This window comes from Pogona vitticeps, chromosome 6 (genome assembly GCF_051106095.1).
Source record: "Pogona vitticeps strain Pit_001003342236 chromosome 6, PviZW2.1, whole genome shotgun sequence".
Classification (NCBI taxonomy): Eukaryota; Metazoa; Chordata; class Lepidosauria; order Squamata; family Agamidae; genus Pogona; species Pogona vitticeps.
In genome coordinates this window covers 84,962,809-84,988,877 of record NC_135788.1, presented here as the reverse complement: position 1 = coordinate 84,988,877, position 26,069 = coordinate 84,962,809, and the positions used below count along the sequence as shown (strand labels likewise).

The window sequence follows — 26,069 nt, the reverse complement described above, 5'->3', positions numbered from 1 at the left end:
TGGGAAAAGTGCACCCAGGAACAACATGATTAAAACAGAGAGAATAGGCAGAGTGGATTTGTAAGAAAATTCCTTGAAAAAAGAATATATAATCAAGCACAAATGGAAGTGTGAACAAAGTTAAAAGAATGAGACTTGGTGATAAACTTCACACATAAGGGAGTTTAGGGACTCCCTTATGTGATGCCAGTTGGAACAAAGTGAACAGGCAGAGAACTTTTTGAAGGGTGAGAAATAGGCAGCCCAGTGGGCCAGAATGGGGGGGAAAAGTATATTGACCGAAGCTTTGGAAGCAGGCATTTAGTGTAACTGATTTTATTACAGATCAAGGAGCTTCTAGGATTCACGCAGCAAATAGTTTACTTCTGTTAGTGGTGGACTTTTAACATTTTGGTAGGCTTCCATAAGATATTTTCATTATTTCCTCCACCTTTCCCAAAACTTTATAGGAAGACCAGATGTTGTTATCTTCTATTTGCTCTGTTTCTCTGAAAATAAGACCTTGTATGATTTTTCAGGATGCTCGTAATATAAGCCCTACCCCAAAAATAAGCTCCAGTTAAATGAAACCCCGCCCTCCACCATTGTGCAGCAACCAGAAGAAGATGACATAACTGTAAAATTAAACATCCCCTGAAAATAAGCCCTAATGCTTTTTTTGGAGCAAAAAATAATATAAGACCCTGTCTTATTTTCGGGGAAACATGGTATATCTCTCCAATATGCTCCCCACTACTGCTTCCGCTTTTTTTTTCTTATTGAGGAATATCTGCTAAGGAAGGAAGATGACTGACTAGCTGTCTAATGCTTTTGTCTGTTAGATGTAATAATCAGCTATCTGGAAGCAGATATGAAATGTGAAAATATAATGAAGTTGCTTCGAATATATCCAGTCATTATTATGAGTGCCACTTATGAGAGCTTCTCTGCTTCAATCCCAGTAGAGCCAGAGGTGAAAGTTGACTGTGATCCCAGTTGGCAGCCATTCCAGACTAACTGTTACCGTTTGATCAGTGAGAAGAAAAGCTGGCTTGATGCAAAAAAGACCTGTTCACGGAATGAAGGCGACCTGGTGAGCATCCATACGCTCTCTGAACTGGAGTTCGTTACCAAGCAAATAAAACAAGGTAAGGAAGGGTTGAGTCAGATTTGCTGATGTAAAGATACATGTGGCTATTTTCAGATAATGTATAGAAAAATTCTAATTTCACTTTAAAAAACAAACAAACATTGAATCAGATGTGGATGCTTGAGTGGTGAATTTGCCATGGGTCTCTATTTATCTCTTTGTAAGACAAATGATTAAACTTCAGACATCAAGTTCAGGGGTAATTCCTGTTCCCAGGAGAATTTGGTTGTGGTTGCGTCTTGTGACAAAGCTACTGCTTTCATTGACATGGGATTCTGGCATTGGTGGCAGGGGGGTTAGACGTGGCATTTTGGTGTCCCTTCTAACTCTGCAGTTCTGCAATTGTACCCTCCTACAATACAATCCAAGTGTATAAATTGCTGAATCCTTGGTACTTTATTATTTATTACCTTTATTACTGAAGGTGCCACTGCTCACCTTCAGTAATAAAGAAGTATTTGGAAAGACATGATTTTTTTTGAGGGGGGAAGATTGTGAATGGATGCTTGGATTTGTAAATATGTCAGGTGCCACAGACTGTTTGAAGTAGAACTGGTGGGCAGACATCCCACAGTCAAGCTAAGCAAGCTACAGACATGAAGGTGGAGGGCAATTTCCACACACTCTAATAGGGAAGTGTGTTTATTGCTGCTGTAAGTTTCTAGTCCTTCAGAAAGAGATACTGAGATTACACTGTGTTGTAAAATGCTCACACACTGGAGGAGAGTACTTGTGGAAGAGGCAGAGAGGTACTGGGGAGGGCAGGATTATTAATTTTGCAGAAATTTACTCCCCACCCTCTCTGTTTTGGCAGATGTTGAAGAACTTTGGATTGGCCTGAATGATCTCAGACTGCAAATGAACTTTGAGTGGTCAGATGGTACACCAGTGCTGTTTACGTTCTGGCATCCTTTTGAACCCAACAATTTCCGAGACAGCCTAGAAGACTGTGTGACCATTTGGGGACCAGTAAGTGTAGGGACACTCATCATTATAGGGAGATGCAATCTTGAGTGTACATGGCAGAATCCTCTTTGTATTTTCAGTGCAAAGTGTTAATGAATTGAAGGATGCTATAGATTAGTTGAATATTTCCTTGTATACAGTTACAGATGTACTCACTGGGATTTTGAGCCTCAAAGGACATGCCATTGAACAGGCCATACGGCAATGTCAACTCCCTCTTTCGTGCAATAGATTTGATGGGGGAACCATTTAATTTAAAGCTTCCTTTTTCCCATTCACCTGCCTCATTTGAGGTTCCAAAGCTCCCTATAGATCACTTTTTCACCTGGGGAAGCCTTTGGTAGCCTTGAGATGTGTTATGTAGGGAAATTGCCACCAGCAGGTCCAATCCCAATGGTGGCAATCTTGTACAGTGATGCCTCGCAAGACGAAATTAATTTGTTCCGCGAGTTGTGTCATATTGCGAAAATTTCGTCTTGCGAAGCATGGTACTAATGGTTGTGTGATTTAAAACAAACCAAAAAAAGGAAAAAAAATTCATCTTGCGAAGCACGGCCATAGAAAAATTCATCTTGTAAGTCACCAAAAAATTGCAAAACGCTTTCATCTTGCAAGTTTTTCATTGCATGAGGCATTTGTCTTGCGAGGCATCACTGTATTAGGAACTCGCTACATTCTGAGGCTCCCAAAGGCTTTCCAGGATCAAAAGAGATCCCTAGGGAGTCTTGGACCTTAAAGGGGTGGGATAGGAGACTTTAAATTTAATTTAATTTAATAGTACTGTCATAGGCTGATGACATCACCAGTAGTTATGCCAGCAGAGTTACGCCAATTGGATTTCAGCCACTAGCTCCTTACACAAGTTTGAAAACTGTTGCTGTGTGATAGGCTGTCAAACAAGCAGAAAGAAGAAACAGGGCTTGGCCCAAGATCTGATGCTCTGCTTCGAACAAGAATGGCCTTGGGCAAATGAATCAGACAGTGCCCAACTGAAACTTCATTTTGTTTTGGCAATTACTTTAAACATAACTGTTCACCATATTCTTTGAAGTTTAAGGATCTTGGCTCATATAAGGTTGTGAAGTTCTTTGTAGTATGTATGGTTCTTAAAATTTTTAAATTGCTGAAATTCTCTTATATGTTTTGGATTGTTTAAGTTTTAAAAATGATTTCATACATTTAAAATAATTTAAATTGTTTTACATTGTTCTTATTGTGCCCTGAGATAACAGCCAGTATCCTGTTGTGTATCTCTGCATCTATAATGGCAATGACACCAGTAGCAAATTACCACTGATTAGAGTTCCTTTCTCAGTGTCAAGATGTGCACAACTTTGTCTCATTGTGTGTAAGTTGTGCACACCTCAAAATTTAAAAATGAACTGTTTAATCAGTGGCCATCTGCCAATAATGATGCTGCTGTCGCTGGGCAGGAGGAGCTATGCAACATGGCAGGACAGAAAATAATTTCTTTAAAAGAAAACTTACACTGATTTCACTTCTGTATCTGGAGCTTCCAGATGCATTGATATACCTTTGCCTTTTTAAATTTTTTTGTTTGAGCACAGCAGGGATGCAGCAAAAGGGGTTTACGCCAACTAAACCACCAGTTGAAACAATAAGAAGAAAAACTAGTGGTGGTGTACCATTCACATTTCAAATATTTCGAAGTCATTATCTGTTGCGAAAATGCTTTTCTCTGAAAGGCTTCTGTGCCCCTGTCCAGGAAGGGAGATGGAATGACAGCCCTTGCAACCAGACATTGCCTTCTGTCTGTAAGAAGAGGGGTCGTGTGAGTCAAGGCAAAGAAGAGGAGGATCATGGTTGCAGAAAGGTAAGACCCATACTTTACATATCCAGATATAGAGCCAAATGCAGCAGGAGAAGAAAATAGGGCTGGGTGTTGTGGTTCCAAAGGTTTTCTCGTGAGAAATAGGTCTGCTTACTGTATACATTTAACATGAACCATCAGGGGAAGGGAATGACTGAGGCAAGTCTTCTCTCCAGCTGGTTACGGCTGCTGGTGTAGAGAAGTCTCTTGCTTTTCTATGGAAAAGAAATAAAAGGAAAGGAAAAGAAAAGAAAAGAAAGGTTGTTGGAGAAAAAGTCATTAGGAACAGAGAAATGTCAAAATAAACAATGTGTTTATAAAAGCTCTTTTAAAAAAGAGAAGCCTTTTCTTTGACATTTTAAAATGAACCAGTGCCCTTTAGGATACAGAACACACCATCTGCATGTTGTCTGTCCAGATGTGCAGCATCCATATACACTTCCTTTTCGCCTCTGCAATTCAGCTGTTCCACGTCTCCTTTCCAGGAGCCCAGGGCTAGGATGTTTCACTGTTTATACCCCTGCAGCAAAAGTGCCAGGATAGAAACTGGGAGGGGAACACATTTGATTCCTTTAACCTTTCAAGCTTTTATTTAGGGCAGTTTGGATGTAAGAGATCTGCAGTTTAATTCAAACGCTTCCTCACTAGGAATTGTATTATTGTCTGCATAACAAATTATGACTGCTTTGCTCCTTCTCCAGAAGAGAAAAAAAAACTGGCCAAAGTATTAACATATCTCAGGATTTGTTTGTTTATTTGTTTGTGCATCTTTTTAAATAAATTATAAGCCCATTGTGTAGTTTTGAGCAGAGATGGGGGAAAGTACTGGGAAAATGTGAAAACCATCTGGATTATTTGGAGAGTTGTAATCAAGAGGAAAAGAGTAAGAAGCTTTCCCTATTTCTGTCTATGAGGGCTGGGAATTTTCAAAAAGTGGCAAGTCAAAAATAGGGTCAGGCATTTACACACATGAACTGATAGATTTTACCAACTGGTCCCCACCCTGAGAGATGTTTTGCCATTAACTGGGAATGAAGTTCTAGCATAAGAAAGGAAGGGAAGTAGAACAGTGTTATTCCTCAAAGGTTAATGGGTGAGGTCAGGCTGTATTTGAATTATTCTTCAGAATCAGAAAATGATGTCTTATGTGTTTCTACAAAATAGAAAGTGCTTCAGCATTCTGATTGCAAAACACCTAAATTGATTTTGAGATTATCAGAAGTTCTGACTGAAAATTTAAGTGGTACTGTTCCTCACTGTGCTTCACTTTGTTAACTGACTTGTCAGTTATATTCCTATATATTTATTGTTTACTGTTATCAATTTTAGAGCATTTCTGTATTACTTCTATTTTAAAAAGCTCACAATGACTCAAAGTGCTACCTTTGCACTCTACCTCAAAGGACATTTTCATCCACTATTAAATCTTATATATCTCTCCATCCCCCCAACGTGGTCCATTTGAGATCTGATTTATGCAGAGTATTATCAAAACTTATTGTACTCCATCCAGAAGAAAATCTAGAATCTTCTCCCAGAGCCCTTTCCTGCTCTGACCCGGAAAGTCCTCCTCAGAAACTCATTTCCTCTGTTTCCAGCCTTCAGGGCAGAGAGCTGTTCTTCAGCTATTTTAATTATTCATGAACCCAGCCATGTGTAATGTTTCAAGCATTATAGAGACTCAAGAACCTTGGAAGCAGCATCATGGAAGGCTGAATGTTCATATGTTTGGTGGGGAACAGACAATTACCAGCTGTGCACTTTGTCACCTGACTTGTGGGGTGTGTGGGTGTCTGCATTGTACTTTAGTATATAGTGATCCCCTTCCTCCTTACCACTCAAACTCTGCAGGGCTATGTGCTGCTGGCATGTCAATATAAGTATTTCTTTCATGTATTTAGCCTGTGAGAACCCTTCTGTGTTTCCCAAAAATAGAGGATCATGGGAAAGGGGGGGGGGAGAAGCTGTGGGGGAAAGAAAAGCCAAATAAATAGGGCAGCTGCACAGAGATATTGGTGATGTTCCTGTTGGGCTTGTCCTCACACTTTCTCTCTTGCAGCAGTCTGCTTTAGGTGTTGCTGCAGCAGAAAAAAAAGAAGTCCAAATGTTTTTTTAACAAGGAACTTAACATTTTCTTTATTTAACAATAAAGGGTTTCTGAAAATGTGTTGGGAACCATGTCCATGTACATAGCTGTTCTTTTTGTTGCTGTCTCTTTCCCCTTTTCTTTCAGTAGCTGAGTTAAACATGCCAAACCTATTCCCGTTTTAGTAATCTGAATAAAGGGGTCAGAAAATGAGTGCCTTGTCCAAGGCTGTCTAGTGAGCCTCATGGCGCAGTCGTTAAACTGCTGTTACTGCAGCCAAAACTGTGCTCACGACCTGGGGTTCAAATCCCAGGTAGTCAGCGCAAGGTTGACTTACCCTTCTAACCTTCCGAGGTCGGTAAAATGAGTACCCAGCTTGCAGGGTGTGTGTGTTGTAGCCTGCATAATTAACTTGTAAGCCACCTAGAGAGTGCCTGAAGTGCTATGGGGCGGTATATGAGCAGTACGCTTTTTGCTTTGCTTTAATGCATATTCGGGACTAACCAGTGATTTGAATCCAGATCAGAGTCCAACCCACTACACCACTCGCTCTCATGCTGTTTTCCTTCCCCAGCATCACTGTTTCTCCTTTGCCTTCTGTTCTGGCTCTCAAAGGCTGCCTGTCTCATTATTAGCCAATAGACAGAACTAGAAAAAGTTCTTTTTTGGATAGCAAGTATGAAACTCTCCCAGCCAAAATGACCATTGGCTATGCTGGCTGTGGGATTCTGACAAATATACCATAATCCAAAAATTTAGCTTGTCTAAGCTTTATCTCTTAAGAGCTCAGTGAAAGCACCAGAAGCTCTGTCTGTTGCCATACAGTTTATGCTGGCAGTGGGACACTGGGAACTGTAGCCCAAAAAAGTAGTCACAATTCCAAGCTCTACTCTCTCATTTATCAGGCTCGGGTTGAAAAGTTAGACATGAAGCTGGAGGCAGGAAGAAGTACAAGGAAAAGAATATGCATGCATATGCATATCATTTAACTCTCCTTTTCTTCCTCTTGGCTTCTCTGAAGCAGAAGGTTGTACAAGGGAGAGAATCTTTTTCCTCATAAACTATACTCTGTGCCTCTCTTCAAGCCATTACAAGATTGGAGGGAGGCAGTTCGGCAACTTGGGAGCAAAATCAGTCCAAGGAGTATTGTAGGATGCCTGCTTTGAGGCATACGTCCAACTTAGCAAACCAGTTTAAGTAAAAGGTAACAATCACAAGAAACTGCCTTTTACTTAGTCACACAATTGATCCATCTAGTCCAGTGCAGCCATCTCTGACTGGCAGCAGCTTCCCAAAGTTTTAGGCAGGATTCTTCGTTCGTTCATTTAGTTTAGCCGTGTCCGACTCTTCGTGACCCCATGGACCAGAGCACGCCAGGCCCTCCTATCTTCCACTGCCTCCCGGAGTTGGGTCAGATTCATGTTGGCAGGATTCTATCCTAGTCCTAATCAGAAGCAGACGATGGAGAAGCTGCATTTTGTCTGCCAAAAGTAGGGGAAGAGCAGACGGTGGTACAGACCGTAGAGTTAAAAAAAAAAAAGAAAGATCATTTATTTTATTTTATTTTTTATTGAAAAATATTGATACACCACCTTTCTCCTCCAGAAGATCCAAGGAAGCTAAATCAGAGTTTGAAAATATAATGTAAATAATGTTTCTGAAAAAATTCCAATACAGAACAGATTTACATTACTAAAGTCAATTGACCATAAACCAGAAACACTGGATTATACCAGATATATTATAGGTGAATAAAGACTTTTTCATAGTCAAAAGCAAAGAAAAGCTGAGAAGGTAATTGATGAAACTCATCTTAGAGAAGACACCCAAGTAAAGAGTGATGGAAATAAGGTCAGAATATAAAGCCCTAAATGGCTTGGGCCCTGGAGGACCGCCTCCTTCCATATGAGCCTACCCGGCAGTTAAGATCTAGCCAGGGGGCCGTTTTGAAAGAGCCGTCCCTCAAGGAGGTAAGAGGGACGGCTTGTAGACAAAGAGCCTTTTCGGCAGCTGCCCCCAGACTATGGAACGCCCTCCCGACTGAGATTCGTCTGGTGCCGACATTGATGACATTTCGGCGCCAGGTCAAAACCTTCCTGTTCCAGAAGGCTTTTAACTGAAATAATATTAGCTGTGGGTCCGATGGCAATTTTATATATATATTAATTGTATTTTAATTGTTACATATCTTTATTGTATTTTAAATGCTGTAAGCCGCCCAGAGACCTTTGGGTAGTGTGGGCGGCATATAAATTAAATAAATAAATAAATAAATAAATAAATAAATAAATAAATAAATAAATAAATAATCCTAATTACAGTAGGATCTCCTTATCTGCAGGATCAGTATCTACTGATTCATTTATCTTGGCTCTGAAAAGATGAAAGTTTTTATGCAAGCGTGCAGGAGGAAATTGATCACACACCAAAACAAGACATGTTGATAATCTTAGATGAGTGGGATGTAAAAGTGAGAAACAAAGAAGTAGCAAACATTGTTGGAAAGTTTGGCCTAGGAATCAAAAACAAAGCAGGAGAAAGACTCATAGGGTTCTGTGAAGCCAACAATCTGTTCATCACAAATGTGTACTTCTAGTAACCAAACAGATAACTGTACATGTGAACATGAAATGATGTCCAATATAGAAATCAAATAGACTATGCAAAGCAGAAGCAAGAGATGCAGGAGATGTATTTTCTCTGCCAAAAAAAAGATCAGGAGCAGATTGTGGTACTGATCATGTACTGTTAATATCAAACATTAGAACAAAGCAGGGGGGGAACTACTAAAAGAATTCTAGTGCCAAAATATAATTTAAATAACATTTCTGATGTATTTAAAGCCCACATAAGGAACAGACTTGCATTAGATTAGATCACTGTAACGCGCTCTACGTGGGGCTGCCTTTGAGGCTGACACAGAAACTTCAGGTGGTGCAGAATGCGGTGGCCAGGCTCCTTACAGGAGTGAAGAAATACCAATACATCTCTCCAACGCTGGCCGCATTGCATTGGCTGCCCATCTGTTTCCATGTCAACTTCGAAGTTTTAATGCTTACTTATAAGGCCCTAAACGGTTTAGGACCTCGATATTTGGCAGAACGCCTCCTCCCACCAAGGTCTACCCAGATCACCCGCACGAGTCAGGAGGTGAGGCTGAGGAGCCTGATGCCGAGAGAGGCCCGGAAGGAAAAAACACGAAATCAGGCCTCCTCGGCTCTGGAACAATCTCCCTCCGGAGATTCGCGCGGCCCCCACACTGGGCACCTTTAAAACCCAGCTAAAAACATGGTTATTTATCCAGGCCTTCCCTCCAGCCAATTCTTGATTTCTCTCTTACTTTTCCTTCTTTATTTTACTGCTGTTGCTGTTTGATTATTATGTATTTGTCTATGTTTTTATTATCTGATTTTATATTGGAAGCCGCCTAGAGTGGTCTGGTGGGCCAGATAGGCGGGGTATAAATCAAATAAATAAATAAATTAAAATGAATTCAGTTGTCTGGGAACCAGAAGAACTGTGGATTGAAACCAGAGATATTATTAGAGAAGAAAGCATAAAGACAATTCCTGTAGTAAAAAACACAGAAAAACCTAAATGGATAATGGAAGAAAGACTTGACAGGTGAGAAGCAAAAGGTATCAAAAGTAGGGTCAGAATCCTGAGCGCAGCTTTTCAGCAACAGTCACATAGAGATAACTATAATATTGGTGGCCAGTGAAAAGAAACAGAAGATAACAACAAAAGAGATCTCAGAAGATCCAAGAAATCAAAGGGAAATTTAAGTCTATATTAAGAACACTGAAACACCAACAGGGCACACTATCTGATGAGGAATGTGGATACAGTATACTGAAGTCATATACCAAAGAGGCAAAAAGAACAACATATTTCTTTGAAGAGGAATCCTGTGATGAAGAACTTGCAGTTCTAGAAAGTAGAGTGGTCGTATAGACCAGATGGGCGGGATAGATATAAATCAAATCAAATCAAATCAAATCAAATCAAATGAATGAATGAATAAATAAATAAATAAATAAATAAATAAATAAATAAATAAATAAATAAATAAATAAATAAATAAATAAATAAATAAATAAATAAATAAATAAATAAATAAAGTGAAAACTGCCCTGAAAGCATTGGGAAGAAATAAATCACTGGGAAGATGGGATACCAATAGAACTATTTCAAGGCACAGAGACTCAAACTGTCAAAATCTTAATAAGAATATGCCAATCAATATGGAAAACAAAACAATGGCCAGAGACTGAAAACATTCAATATACATTCCTGTCCCCAAGAAAGGAGATACCAAGGAATACAGTAACTACAGGACCATTGCTCTGATTTCCCATGCAAGCAAAGTGATGGTTGAGGTCTTGTACCAAAGGCTTTTATGGGCAAGAAACACCTGTCTTCAAACCAGATTCATAAAAAGAAGAGGCTCTCTAGATCATATTGTAAATATCCTCTGGATACTGGAGCACATTGGAGAATTTCACATCAGTGTATGCTTTAGGCTATAGCAAATCCTGGTATACTTTGGTTCAGTCCTCAGTCCAAAGGGAGACTGTGATGGTTGCCTCCCCCTCACTTCTGTCACACACAGTCTGGTCCTCATTTGCATGAGCCTATGAGAGGAGTGGAGGGGCGGAGTCAGCAGAATTTAAGAAGGTGGCAGGGAGAAATAGAGGAGGCAGAGTGAAGGAGAGAGAGGCAGAGAGAGATAGAAAGATAGTCAGGGAGATAGTGAGAAGAAATAATAATAAAGATAAGCTGGTCAAGATAAATAGATAGAGCAGGTGGTGAAGGTGGCAAGGTATATGATATTTGAATGATTTGATTATATGCATTGAATAAATAACATCTGTGATTCTGATTAAAGTAAATACAATTCAATAAATAAGTTCTGTTGGCAGTAACCTGACAAGTCTCTGACTAAAGTTCTTAATAGATTGTGGATAAAAGGAAATCCACTGGTGGCAGTGAGAAAAAGGGGGAACATCCCAATTATTATCTGCTGGTGGGAAGACATAGCATGAGCCCTTTGTTTGAGGAAACAAGCTGGGGTTACGTGGTAAACGTCACAGACACTGCAGCCCAGAAATCAGAAGGAGACTGAGACTTGGAAGGGCAGCAATGAAAGAATTAGAAAAGTTGATCAAGCATAAAGATGTGTCACTGGAGACTAAGATCAGGATTATCCACACTATATCATACTCTTATAGTAGGAGAATATAGCTAGAGTTGCCCTGGCCTTAATGGACACCGTGCCTGTCTCTGTTCTAAGAAACGCTGCTGAAGTCCCCTGAGGTCACTCAAGGATGTGTGTCAGAAATTTATTCTGTTGTACTTCAAGATGGTGTAGGTTGTTCTGATTCATACCCCAGATCTCAATTCCATAAAGCATTTGAGAGATCACCCTCCCTGAAAAGACTTTTAAAGCTGGGGTTGCTAGTTTACCACCTTTGGAAGTGAAAAATTTGGCCAGAGCATGGTTAGATTTCTGAACCAATATCTTCATGTTCTGTATCTGGGATTTCCAGCAGTTTTTCTCGCCAAAATGCACTCCTAGGTACTTGAAGATCTGGACTTGTTTTATTTGGTTTTCGCCTATAGTCCAGCTGAATTTGGGGGGATGCTTTCCAAAAATCATCACTTTAGATTTTGTGTAATTTACTTTTAGTTGCTCTAGACGGTTGAACTCTTGGAGTTTATTTAATCTTCTCTTCAGTCCCTTTTTGTTCATAGATAGTAATACAGTGTCATCTGCATAAATAAGACTTGCAATCTTATAATTCCCAATTGAAGGGGGGGAATGATCTGGATGGTTTAAACTGTTACAATATTATTAATATAAAAGTTAAAAAGTCGGGGTGCAAGTAAGCACCCTTGTTTTACCCCTTTGTTACTATGAATTTCCTCTGTCAGCCTTCCGTCTGTGCTAATCCTTACCTTCAACGTTGTGTTGGAGTATAGTTCTTGTATTAGGGTTAGCAGTCTCTTATTGATGATAAGCTGGAGCTTCCAAACTTTTAACTGTCCCCTTCCCTCCATGCTTGAAAGATTTGGGGCTTTCTTGTTTCAGCTTGTTTATTCTTCTTCCTCCTGCTCCTCTCTTACATTGCAGGCCTGCTGTCTCCTTTTAAAGGCCTCTTCTACTCTTTGTGTTGCTGGTAGTGGTGGGACCTGTGGTTGGCCTTCAAAAGATGCTTTTATGATCTCAGAACAGATTTCCCCTCTATCTGAATGACCAATTTGAGCTGCCTTGGCATAAAGAACTCCAGTTGTGTTCCCAGCGCAGGGATGGAGTCCAACATCAACAAGTCTGAGATGTGAAAGAAGGCTAGTGGTGAGGTTTGAACTTTCTTTCCTTTACTTTCTTCTCTTCCCTCTCTGATTCAAAGAAGCAATTAAGCTTTCCCTTCTCAAAGCCTCTGGTCAGAAGTCAGATACTGGCTACTTGCATAGACAAAAGGGACATTTCAGGGCCTATAAAGTTGTCTTCTTAATTATGTCCCCCTCCCAACTCTCCAACTGCTTTGTCTTGTGTCTGTGACTTTGAAAATTAAGATAGGTTCATCACCTTTAGAGAACTAGGTAAAAGGGCAACTCCTCAACCAGATAAGGGAGTCTAGCTTTTGCATGTGATAACTGCCTGTGGCTTTCAGCTCATGTCCAAAGAAGCTCTTATTTTGTATTCTCAAAGGCTTTCACAGCCGGGATCAGATGGTTGTTGTGGATTTTTTGGGTTCTTTGGCCGTGTTCTGAAGGTTGTTCTTCCTGACGTTTCACCAGTCTGTTACAGAGAATGGACAGAGTTCCTACTCCAATCCTTTGAAGATGCTGGCCACAGAGACTGGCGAAAACGTCAGGAAGAACAACCTTCAGAACACGGCCAAAGAACCCGAAAAACCCACAACAATCAAGCTCTTGTTTTATTTTTTCCCTCGTAAAATGAATGCTGCAGAAAACCTTAAGGGTAGAAAAAAGACAGGATTGTGAAGCTTTTTAGTCCATTTCCTTGCTGTGCTCTGTGCGCCTCCTGCATAGCAGTCCATGTCCACCCAGTGGGATCAGTTTTTTTGTAAAGTGCAAATCATTTCAGGAGCTTCCTGTCACTGTTATAATTTTGTATGATAGTTTTAATGCAGAAAACATTATTGCTTGCAGCAGCCATCTTAACACTTAACTGGAGTAGGTTAGTCTTAATTGTGTTCTTATTCATAGGCAGGAAAGCTTAATAGAGCAGTTCAGTGCTCATCTACTCAGAAGAAAGCCCTTATGGCCCCTGGTCACATGGAGGCTGCAGAAAAGCTTGACTGTTGTGTGGGACTGGGTGTGGATTTATTAATCCACACCCAGTCCCACACAGCTCAATCTAGATAAGACCAAAATGTGGTTGTTTGCTGCAATGCTAAGGAGATATATTATGCTATGTCTTGGATAAAGGGACATTGCTGCTAAAATGTCAGATTTGGAAACTCGGCACCCTTTATCTGGTGCTCCTTTGAAGGCTCAAGTGATGAGTTAATTTTAATTTTAATAAATTTGTCCAATTCCTCGCTGGCTGAGGTACTGCACAGTGCCTATAAGGAGCAGGGCCTTTTAGCTGTAGGACAACATGTATTGAAGGATCTATGTAGGGAAGCTTACCTGGCCCTAACTTTAAATATTTGAGGTGGTAGATTGTTGGTCTTTTCAATGTAAGTCCTTTCATGTAAGCTGAGGATGGACTGTGTTAGACGGTGTTGGCTGTTCGTTCATCTCTTCTGCTTTAAACTGGGCTTGGGTCCTCCCCCTTGTTTTTACTAGGTTCCTAATTCTTCAGTGTTACGATTTTTAAAAAATTAGCTATGTTTACATTGTTTCAGGGACGTGGTTGCGCTGCGGGTTAAACCACAGAAGCCTCTGTGCTGCAAGGTCAGAAGACCTGCAGTCATAAGATCGAATCACACGACGGAGTGAGCTCCCGTTGCTTGCCCCAGCTCCTGCCAGCCTAGCAGTTCGAAAGCATCTAAAAATGTGAATAGATAAATAGGTACCACCTTGGTGGGAAGGTAACGGCATTCCGTGTCTAGTCGCACTGGCCACATGACCACAGAAACTGTCTTCGGACAAAACGCTGGCTCTATGGCTTGGAAACAGGGATGACCACCGCGCCCTAGAGTTGGGCACGGCTGGACTAAATGTCAAGGGGAACCTTTACCTTTACTTTACATTGTTTCAGAGTTCTCCTATGACTCAAGCTGCTGGTTTCTGTTTTGAAGACTAATTGTGTGTATATACCTTTACAGTAAAGAATAAGACTGTTTCCACATAGAGAGAGTACCAGCTCATACTACCGTTCAGGGGAGACATTTTGTTGTTATTCTATTTCCTCCTTTTTAACAAATCTTCCACCTCCCTCAATTTTGCTGAGTAAAAGGACAGGAGAAGTAGTAGGAGAGTGAAAATCTAACGTGATCTATCTGCAACCCCAGTAAAATTCAATAAATAAGTAATTGCACAAAAAGGCTAAATATGGATAGCACTGGAGCTAATGAACAATTTTAATACACTGTGATCATTTTGAATGTTCTTTTCTGATTGTAAAAGTCTTGTATAAACAGACAGTTTTAACAAATGCCTTTTGTTCATCATCACCGCATCATAGTCTCACATCTGTATGTCTGGCAGCTATGAAGTATTTTGTTTTGTTTTTAATTTAACTGCACTGACTTTCATTTGCCATCCTGAACAAATCTCTTCTCTGATTATAGCAGCTAAGGAGGGTTGGGTTTGTTTCTTTTTCTTTTCTTTCCTTTTTTTTGGATAGGCAGTCACTAAGAAATACCAGGAATGTCTAGGAGGAACTAGAAAAGATCACTGCTGACAGTCAGAGTTGTCAGTACTAGGATACATGGCCCAGAGGTCTGGCTCTGTATAGGGCAGTTCCCTGTTTTCCTAATTATGTGACTGCAGAACTCAGCTGGTCAGATAACAAGACTTTGAACAGTAGTGCTCGCAATGGACTGCCAAAAGCAGAATTCACACTTGTGACTAGCAGTCACTTAGACTTGTTTGAAATATTATTAATACCTTGGATTCAGATGATCATGTGAATAAACCCTGACAGAGTGAAACCAAAGAGAAGATAGATGTCTTTAGAAATTGCACGTCATTGACCAGTTGTGAAAATATCCAAGGATATTTTCCAAGGATAATATCCAAGGATATTAAATGGCACAGCATTTAAGAAAAGAATGTGTTGTTTAATAAATTCATTGTGGGGAGGAAGCAGCGGCTATACAGTAAGTAAGATGAAAGAGCAACACCTGATGTCCTTCAAAATCTCAGACTACAGTCTTGATAGCAGTTTTGTAGAAAAAGGGAGAACTATTGACCAATATGGGTTAAGTAAATTTCTCTGCTAAAGACAACAATATAGACTATTAGCCCAAGAACAGATTTTGATCTAATACAGGCGTCTCCAAACTTTTCAGAGTGAGGGCCACAGCATATATGTTCCAGATTTGAAGAGATGTGTGCATATGCCGCCCAGCCTCCTGCATGCATGCCCTCCTGCATCCATGCCCACACAGACACAGACACACACACACACACTCCTGCACGATGCATGCACTCCCACACACACGCCCCCACCTGCCTGCATGCCTCCCAGGCTGGATAAAAAGGCAAGGTGGTGATTTGTTGTGTTATGCTTCACTGATGTTAGGGCAGCATGAAAAAACATGACAGCTTCCCCCTTTCAGAAAATATGAGGCCTGTTTTTTAAAATGCACAGAAAACATAATGCATGTAAAAATCTAACAAGCAATGAAACTTAATTAATAAACAAAAATTTTCATTGACTATTGTAACCTAAAATATATGCAGTCTTGATTAACCTAGATTCACCTGTTGAAAAAAACCGAGGCAAGTTGGGAAAGTGATTTTATCAATTCCATTACCAATGAAGACATAAACGAAAAAAAAATACCAGCATGTATGCATACATTTAATCAGAATGTTGGAGATAAAATGCAAAATCATGATTTTATGTATTTTGCTGGGGAATAAGATGTTCTTCGATTGTGTTATTGAAAAATGCTTGGAAACTATTTTATACTTTCTCTAGAAGTGATTTTATTAATTGATAATGGGAGATTTTGCAAAAGGAAAGAATAGCATGTTGTTAGCTAATATGCTGCTCATTGCGAGGATACTTGCTTGCATACATTCAGAGTTCCATAAAGTGCCATCTTTGCTTGATTAGCAAGTGTTCTGCTTCTATTTATTGTGATAGCAATGGTAAAAATTCAGTGAAAGGAATCCTATTTCTTCCTCTGGTTGACTTCACCATCACTTTGCTTTTATGTGTAGATATATCCTGTTTAGTAAACTTCATGGAAAGTTGAAGTCAATGTGTTTATTCAGACTGATCACACCAGAGCTTAGAAATACATAGCTGCAAATACCTAGTTATCTGTGAAGAAATAACTTTTCTCTGTTTGTGGCATAACTTTAATTTTCTGTTACTTTTGTAGTTATAAGGGTGGAGATGGAGAAGGATTATCACATGGTTTAAGTGCTAGCTCTTGTTCTGGATATTAAAGTAATAGGTAGAAAAGGTGATAGTTGCCTCAAGCATTCATTTTGTTTTAAAAAATTAACTAATTATATTGGAGAAATGTAAGTACAAAAAGTTAAACATTATACGTATTACAGTAACCAACTTTGTAATGAGCTATCCAGCAGTTCATCTAGGATGCAAGGCCTGATAGTAAACCACAGCCTGAAGGCTCTTCCTGGCTGTCAGAAGCAAAAAAATTAAACGTCATAACTGACTCCCCTAGTGAAGCAGAATATAACCTTATCAACCTAAACTTTCTTAAAATTTCCTAATTCTTATATTTCTAATATGGATAGTTTAATAAATAAACAAATCTTCTTGCTCAGCACAGTGAATCACAGTAGAGTTGGCCCACTTAATCAATTGGGATTTGGTAAGACAGCTCTTCTGTAAGTTCCATTGATTCAAAGTGGCCTACTGTATCTGTGATTTATTATGCTAAAGTAAATTGCAGTTAGAGTAGGCCTGTTGGAATCAATGGAATTTATGGAGGAGTTGTCTCACCAAATCCCCATTGATTCAGTTGACCTACTTCACTGTGATTTACTACACTATGCAACAAGGTATTGGCCATTGTGACATCACCCATGGGACATTCTTGATAATGAAAGACTTTCTCTTTTCATCTTGCAGTTTGTCAGAATGACATGTAACTGCATTCTTTGCATGCATTCCAGAAGGCACTCCAGGATGGAAGGAAGAAGTCTTTAATTAATGAAGATCTTCCCCTGTCAATAACATTCTCTGGTGGCGGAGATTTTCAGTAATTCAGTACTTCCATACTTCCATCCTGTGTCACCCACTGTTTGTGTTGAATGAAAACACAAGTCAGATAAGCTGTAGGATATAAGGAGGAAGTCTTGAATTACTGAAAATCTTCCCCTGCTGGTGATGTTGTTGCTCTTCTGTAGGTGTAATTTATGTGAAGGATTTGGGCCAATGTCAATCAATTAATGAATAATGGTTTCGTTGTTATTTGCTGTTTTTGTCAGGGTTGGAAATGGCACAGTCCATCCTGCTATTGGCTGGGAGATGACCATGTGATTTACAGTGACGCTCGAAAGACTTGTATGGACTATGCATCAACCTTGGTCACCATCACCAATAGGTGTGTGATTTGTTGTAAGTCACACAGCAGACTTACTGTAACACTGGCTTTTATTCTTCAGATAAAGAGGGTTACGGTGGAAAAAGTTTCCAAATATTCCACTATGAATTCTCCAGAGTAAAAATGGGCCAAATTCTTGACCTTTTTTGTTGTGTTTGGAAGGAGCAGATGCTGCCTGGAGAACACAGAGGGTGGCTGAATGGGCAGGCTGCCATATCAAATCAACCTCTGGAGGACAGAACAAGGGTTGGTGGATGTAGTAACGAAGTAACTGACTCATTCCTTTGTTTCTCTAAACAAGGTTTGAACAAGCCTATGTGAGTAGCTTAATTTACGGCTGGGAAGATGAGTATTTCTGGACAGCACTGCAAGACATAAATGAAACTGGCTCCTTCCATTGGCTGAGCGGGGATGAAGTTATGTACACCCACTGGAACCGCAACCAGCCTGGTAAAAATTCTTATGCTGATGGACTACTATTTTCATATTATCCTTCTGGTTACACACATATCAGGTCATTGTCAGTGATATTTAAAATCCTCCTAATTTGTTTTCACATGGGATTTCACATGGCAATAGGGTCAGGATTTTTGCTCCCATTCTGCAGTCGTTTCTGGCACCAAAAACATGTTCTGGCATGGATGGGTATTCTCGCTCTTCAGAGCAGATTTTTGGGAGTGTTTGGGAGGTTACAGCAAGGAGAGGAGATTGCCATGCCCTCCTTAAAATTAGATTTCACCTTTGTCCAATTAGCTGTCTAGTGCTGGATGCTGCCTATATGTCATGCTTAGAGTAGGTCTGATGAAATCAATGTTTCTGTGGTGTCACCGAGCCTGGACATAACCCAATATCTGTATAGGTATTCACATATATACGTACTTCCTATCTCCAGAGTGGTATCGTACTACCCATGTTGGTCTGAAGTTTCTTGCAGCAAAAGTAATAGAGAGTCTGGAGGACCTTAAAGTGAAGAAGATTAATTTGTCGTAAGCTTTCATGCCCTGTAGCCTTCTAAAATGTGGGCTGCAGTCCATGAAAGTTCACACTAAATAAAACTTGTTTTCCTTTTAGGTGCCACAGCACTATATTGTTTTCTCCGTCTCCAGTTATTAGTTCATTTGAGCAACCCCAAGGCTTCACCTTGCAGTTGCTGTATTAATTTGTATTCATAGACAATTAAGTAAATTGTTCTTATTATACAAATAGCTTTAAATGACTTCACTGGTTTCAGATTCTCGAATCTTATCTTCTTTTGCGTAATGATTTGCAGTTAGGTTAATTTCATACCACTTAATAGTCTTTTATATTTTTATTTTTTAAAAAAATGCTTGAAATTTTATAGGGAATTTTAATAACTTTTATTCCTCCATTTAAGCCAAAGCTATTTTAATCACCTAGGCTATATGAACCCAAATGGTTCTTTTACTCTTTTATTATTTATTATTGAGTGCTTATATTTTAACCAGTTCAGTTGTTTGACAATGTTACATGCAATTTGCATTTTTACTTATATATACCTCTATATATTCTTCTGAGTTTTTTTGTAATTGCCTACTAAACTAAAACAATATCCTCTATGCACGCACACACACAAAATGCTCAACAAATACATCCTTTCAGGCAATAAAGAACTTAACAAGAGGAAATTGCCAGCTTCAGGTACAGGCATGTATGGGCAGTTGTGAAAAGTAGTGCATGACTAGATTTGGTCAGAATACCTGTTAGATCCCCTTTTCTCCTCAATTTAGGCTTTCGCAATACAAAGAAACACCTCGGTGAGGAATTTTAAAGCCCTGCAAGACTCCTTGGCCCCTGCTGAAGGTGACAAGAAAAGCTTTCCTCTCTCTCTCTCCTCATGGTCTCTGAAATTTGCATAGCAAGTCTCCAGTGTCCTTTTTCCACATGAGAAGCAACACACACACACACACACAACACACACAACACACACACACACACACACACACACACACACACACACACACACACACACACACACACACATATAAAAGCACAGAAGGAATGGCTGATGGTTAAGAAAGATACCAGCTCCTCTAATCCTTAAAAAAGGCAGCAATCATCCTTTTTTAATGAGCAGCTTCTTTGATTTGACCAAATGTGTAATTGTGTGTAAAAACTGACTATTCTTGGACAAATTTTTTTTGGGGGGAAAGTTTTCACCAATATGAGAACTCTAATGAGAGCACCAGGAAATTTAAGGTCAATGAGGAAAAGAATGCTGCAGTTCCTCAGCCTCACATGTGAGGAGGAGACAAGCGGGGATTTACATAGCTATGCATGACACATTGTCATTTAAGGGTTGTAGTTTATTGGTCTTTTCGGTCCATGTCTGTGAACTCCTTTTGTGTGAGAGAGATGGTAGACTTTTGCTTTCCAAGAACTGGGGCATGCCTATACAACTGAAAAGCACAAGAATTTACTGTTTGGGACTATAAATTGTGGAATCTCTTAACTAGAAGCTATTCTGGTAAAAGTAAGGTCCGGAATGAGCAGTAAGGTAGCCAACTTTGCAGATGGCATCAAATATTTACATTAATATAGTTGTGACTTCACATGACTTTTTTTTACTAAACATGGTGATTATATTTTGATCTAGTTGAACCTACATGTGGCAAAACGGCACTTGAAATTCAGATTAAGTAGAGAGTGGTTTATATGGAGGAAGAAATCCTGAATTCATGTTTACACTGAGTGAGACAAAAGGCACATCTGTATGGAAAAGGGCAAGTGTCCACCTGCCCTGCAGCTGTTGAATGTAACATAGATATTGCTTGAAAGGCTGACCAGGTCAGCATTTAAGAACAGTCCACCTGGGTCAGAGTAAAAGTCCATCATAACGCAAAAAGCTTTTTTCACAGCAGTCGGCCAGAGGTCTTCATCTGCCTTCAGGCAAAGCAAGATAAGGATGACAAGTTTATTGGTTTCCCTTAGCAATACTGTTGCAGAAGTTTTTCTGTATGCAAGGAAGGAAAAGTTTCGGTGGTTCTTGTGGTTAAGGTTAACATGTTTATTAGTTGACCAAGCCATAGGGAAATCATTTCCTTTGACTTAAACCATCTCTTTGGTGTATTTCTCCCTCTCCTTTCCCATGAGGTTTTTAGGTTACAACAAAGGCGGCTGTGTTGCCTTGGCCACAGGGAGCACCATGGGACTTTGGGAAGTGAAGAATTGCACTACTTTCAAGGCCAAATACATCTGCAGGCAGAACCTGGGTACTCCAGTGAATCCAGACCTTCCTTTGCCACACCCTACCCCAAGCCTTACGGGCTCCTGTCCTGTAGGATGGGTCAGCAGCCCCAAGCTAAGGCATTGCTACAAGGTAAGAACTATAGTGAAGGCAGGTAGTGGTTCACACTCAAAACTCTGCTTCACATTCATCCTAAGGGTTTATACACAAACTGAGGATTACTGATCTGCATTGTTTTTTTGTTTTTTTTGCATTCAAATTGTGTTACGGCCTTCTACTAAAGTAGCATAGCTTATGACAGGTGTGCATGCTTTTATGTGTTAAGATACATAAATTTGAAGGTCTCATTCAAACTATATTTCCAGAAGGGTAACTGTCTTAGTCCACTGCAGCAGGAGAAATGAATAATCTTGTGGCATCTTAAAGACTAATATCACATTTTGCTGTAATCTTTAGTAGCTCACAACTTACTTGCATTTGAAGAAGTGGGCTACAGTCCATGAAATGTTACACCACATAAAATGTGGTTGTCTTTTAGATGCCATTTGACTCTTTATTATAGTAAAAACGAATATACAGAAATGAGCAAATATATGTTCAAGGTGTTGGGGTTTTGACTGAGCGAGAATAGTACAAGAGTTTGTGAGATCTGGAAGGTTAACACTGGCATTATTATAGGCTTAACCTCATATTTCTCCATTGATAATCAGTGTGGTATAGTGGTCAAAGTGACAGATGAGGACTCAGGAAACCTGGGTTTGAATGACCACTTGACCATGGAAACTCCGTCGGTGTGTGTGTGTGTGTGTGTGTGTGTGTGTGTGTGTGTGTGTGTGTGTGTGTATGATCATGCTGGACTTCAAAGCCTCAGTTCACTTGCTAGACTCACTGAATAAATACTTGTATAATGGTTCATTTCTTATGTAAATCCCATTGAGTCAAACTGCACTTAGTTTGGACCACTAATTGAATTTAATCTCATCAAATCCACCTAACATGAAAAAATGGTCAGGGATAATGAGAGTTACACAAATTCCCCACCCCTTCCTATCCCAAAAGCCAGCCAAAGTCATGAGAACAAGTCTAGTCCTGCTTTTGCAAGCTTACCAGGCTCTGTTTCTAAAAGTTCAAAAAGGAAAGACATTTCTATTGGCCTTCTTTTCACTTTGCAGAAACATCCCCCTTCACCTGTGTTCTGCAAGTGAAGTCTTAATATGAGATCTTTCCCACCTATGTGCAGCTTGTGGATGCCTGGTGTTCAGTGCTGCTCTAATACATTTATAGGAATGGTGTAGAATGCCTTATAGTAAGAATTTGTCCTGCATGGACATTGCAGTTTGGCATGATCCCTTCCTCCCTGCTTCTTGAACAGGTGTTCAACTATGAGAAGCTACAGGAAAGGAAGAGCTGGATCATGGCTCAGTTGTTTTGCCAGGAACTGAAAGCCCAGCTTTTGAGCTTGGGCAGTTATGAGGAGGAGCATTTTGTTGCCAACACTCTCAACAAGATTTTCGGGTAAGGAGCAAGCTATAACAATCAGGAGATGTATACATCTGGGCAATGGTTTTGGATGCACATGTTTGTATACTTATGCTTATCCATGTACACCTGTATATGTTGATACCAGAGTTGGAAACATTAGCTTGTCCAAGCATGGACTGAATAGGAGAGAGCACCTTGCCCTCTCCCCATTTTGGACAAACGCTTACCTAGCTTGGTCTGTGCGCCACCTTCATGTAGAAGGCCTGGGGTTCAATCCCTGCTATCTCTAGGAATAGAATTTCAGATCTTGGGGACACCATTGCCTGAAGCCTTGAAATGGGGCTGTAGGGCCACTTAGAGGATATATGGGACCCAGGACAGGTGCACCATTGCTTCCAATAAATATGAGGGATACTGTTAAGCAATAGCGCAAGACTGGAACAGGGACTAATAGGACTCAAAAAGCTAGGCGCCCTTTCTTCATTGCAACCTAGGGTAAATTGTCTGGATTCTTTCTCCACTCTAGCAGCCCTGCTTCGGAGACCAGGGAGACGGTAATGGCTAGCTAGATTGCCTTGGTTCGAAAGTCCAGAAGAGAGAAAGGAGTTGTCTCACAAGAAATTCTAAAGAATTAAAAGAACTATAGAATGCAGATAATAGAACTAAGTATTTAGCTGGGTACAAATTATACTACAGTTCTTGATAATCTTGTGCATTAGATCTTGGTACCTTTTCAATACCTAAATCAGCATTTTGTCAAGGATTCGACCTCCCCTTCCCAGTATCTTCCTAGAGACCTTTTATTGGGGCCCAGATTCACCCCACCCAATATTTTGGGTCATGTTGTGATACTTCTGGGAATCAGGAGGGGAAAGCCGCATGATACTGGTGAGGGGAAGCGATTGGAAAAGTGTCAGGGAAAGTACAGAACTCCATTTTGAATGTGGGGAGCCACTGCAGCTGGCACTTGAACACAAAAGTAAAAATGAAAATGAATATAACCTTTGATAATTCAGTTAAGATGTGTCTCTGCTTCGCCTGATCATGTCCTTTCCTGTTATCCTCTAGGGAATCGGAGCCCGAGATCCATGAACAGCATTGGTTCTGGATTGGTCTCAATCGCCGAGACCCTGGGGCTAAGAAGAGCTGGCAATGGAGTGATGGTCTCGGGGTAAGTGGTGTGTTGGCTTTTCTAAACCACTTTTTAAAAGGAAAGAACTTTGGAAACATTTTTGCCAGCTTCATGTGTGGTCTCTGAGCTAAGCTTTCCTATTGCAGAATATCTAAGCCCAGTGTTACTTACCTGCTGTTGGAAGAAAAGGAATAATGAAAATCATATACTAATGATGGTAGAATAGGTATCTATGGAAGGAGAATACAGTAGTGTCCTCGAGTGTTTATCTGAGCTTGTTTCAGCATTTTCTGTACTACTGTGCTAAGACAGTGATGCCCAATCTTGAGTAATTCAGGTGTTCTTGGACTGCAGTTTCCAGAAGCCTTCACCACCAGCTGTGATGGCCAGAGTTTCTGGGAGCTGTAGTCCAAGAACACCTGCATTACCCAAGGTTGGGAACCACTGTACAAAGACCTGAAGCACAGAACCTTGAACTGTGTGTAGTTGGGAAGAGGGAGCACCTCATTAGCAGTGATGGCCAAACTCCCAGCACCATGAAACCTATGCTGTTTCCAACCTAGTGTGTGACTGGTGGGGTGAAATAATTAAGATGCAGAAGTCAGGATGTCTGGGCTTACAGCTGTGCTTCATTGCTGTCCCCCAGTCTTCATTGGGTAGAATGGGTAAAGAAACAGCTAGCCTGGCATAGCAGTGTTGGTAGTGGTAAGGGCAGTGGCATGTTTGTGTGTGAGTGTGTCATATGCATCTTCATTCAGAATGGGAATCATTGTGCTTAGACTGTATGTTTGCCTTGAAGGGAATTGAGTTGGAAGGGTGGGGCCAAGTAGAATCTCCTCCCCATCCCCCAAAATCTGAACCTGAGTCTAACCTGAAACTTGCACTGTTACAGTGGTGCCTTGCTTAACAACGATAATCCGTTCCAGGAAAATCACCGTTAAGCGAAAACATCGTAAAGCGAAATTAAAAACCCCATTGAAACACATTGAAACCCGTTCAATGAGTTACAATGGGGTAAAAACTCACCGTCCAGCGAAGATCCTCCATGCGGTGGCCATTTTCACTGCCTGTATAGCGAGGAATCTGTCCCTAAGCACAGCGGGGAGCCATTTTAAGCACCTGGCGGCCATTTTGAAAACCTGACAATCAGCTGTTTTTGATAATCGTAAAGCGAAAATCGGTTCCCGAAGCAGGGAACCGATCAACGCGAAGCGAAATTCCCCCATTTAGACCATCGTTTTGCCATCGCAATTGCGATCGCAAAAAGATAGTCGTAAAGCGGATTCATCGTAATGCGGGGCAATCGTTAAGCGAGGCACCACTGTACAGACAGAAGCCTGACAGATTAACTAAGATGACTTGCTTCTTTCTTTTGGTTTCAGTTTTCGTATCACAACTTTGATCGCAGTAATCACGATGATGATGACATTCGTAACTGTGTGGCACTGGACCTGGCATCCTTGCAATGGGTACCTCTTCAGTGTGAGGCACAACTGGACTGGATCTGCAAAGTACCCAAAGGTGACTGGGCTTGTGAATGGTTCAGAGGTTGAGGGAAGTGAGGCAGGAGAACAGTGGACATTTGGGAAATTCAGTAAACTGATTATCAGCTAATTTCAGCACCACCTGATCCACTAAACTGAGGAGCAGATTGCAGCTGCCCTCCATTGCTTTTATATTAATTGGAAATCCTGCAGCTGTTCCTATCTTTTTCTTTTTGCTGTTGCTTAGTATTGTTCTTCTACTTTGACATCTATGGGTTTCATTTTTTAAAAAAATTGTTAACTTGCCTAAGCATTGCAAAAGAAGTAAAAGGGTAGGATATGAATACTTTAAACAAATACACCAGAATCTAAAATGCACAAGTGGGCCTTTGGTATCTTTAGTTGATATTTTTATTAACCAACTAAGTTTCAACAAGAATGTGTAAGCTTTTGAGTTTTACAAAACTCTTCATCAGAATAGGTGATTGAAAATTAGGGGAAGAGAAGAAGCATGCAAATTTTTACCAGAAGTTGTTCTAGGTGGGGTTTGCATCCAGTCTTGTTCCCAATATGGAGCAGGTCTCAGATTGCATGAAGCAATGCCTAGTCTGATGCTGAAACTGCAGACTACAACATCTGGTCAGATCTTTTTTTTTTTTTTTTTTTTTTTTTTGCTGCCACCACCACTTCACCTCAGTGCTAGCCTGATGAACTTGAAAATGTATTTTCTGTTGTGGAATTTTATTTAATCCTAGTAACTCTATGGCTATGTACTGTATTACACTATTATAAATTATAGCGTTACTTGTACAGTGATGTCAAGGATCAACCAAGATCTATCAACAGTTGGTTGAAAGTTGGACCATCTGTTCATTCCATCTCCATAGCCACCATGGATTAGAGTGTAGACAAGATATGGAAATCAGTTTTTCCCTGAAGCAACTGTCTTTCCAATATGAGAAAATTGACAAAAATTCGGAGTTAAGCTGGGCTCACCTCCCTTGCTTTCTTGATGGTTTTGTGGTTTT

General features: G+C 40.3%; 1 protein-coding gene across 2 annotated transcripts in view; it reads left to right on the top strand.

The window, feature by feature from the left end:
- MRC2 (mannose receptor C-type 2) overlaps positions 1-26,069 on the top strand; it is a 70,944-nt gene that overhangs the window by 21,379 nt on the left and 23,496 nt on the right. The window contains exons 7-15 of one of the 2 annotated variants that reach the window (XM_073004062.2): positions 945-1,127; positions 1,944-2,098; positions 3,822-3,929; positions 17,623-17,738; positions 18,040-18,188; positions 20,858-21,075; positions 22,316-22,458; positions 23,494-23,596; positions 24,940-25,078. In XM_073004062.2, coding sequence (XP_072860163.2) covers positions 945-1,127; positions 1,944-2,098; positions 3,822-3,929; positions 17,623-17,738; positions 18,040-18,188; positions 20,858-21,075; positions 22,316-22,458; positions 23,494-23,596; positions 24,940-25,078 — 1,314 coding nt within the window. Of the gene's footprint in view, positions 1-941; positions 1,128-1,943; positions 2,099-3,821; positions 3,930-17,622; positions 17,739-18,039; positions 18,189-20,857; positions 21,076-22,315; positions 22,459-23,493; positions 23,597-24,939; positions 25,079-26,069 lie in introns of both variants that reach the window. The other variant, XM_073004061.2, reaches the window with a different exon arrangement.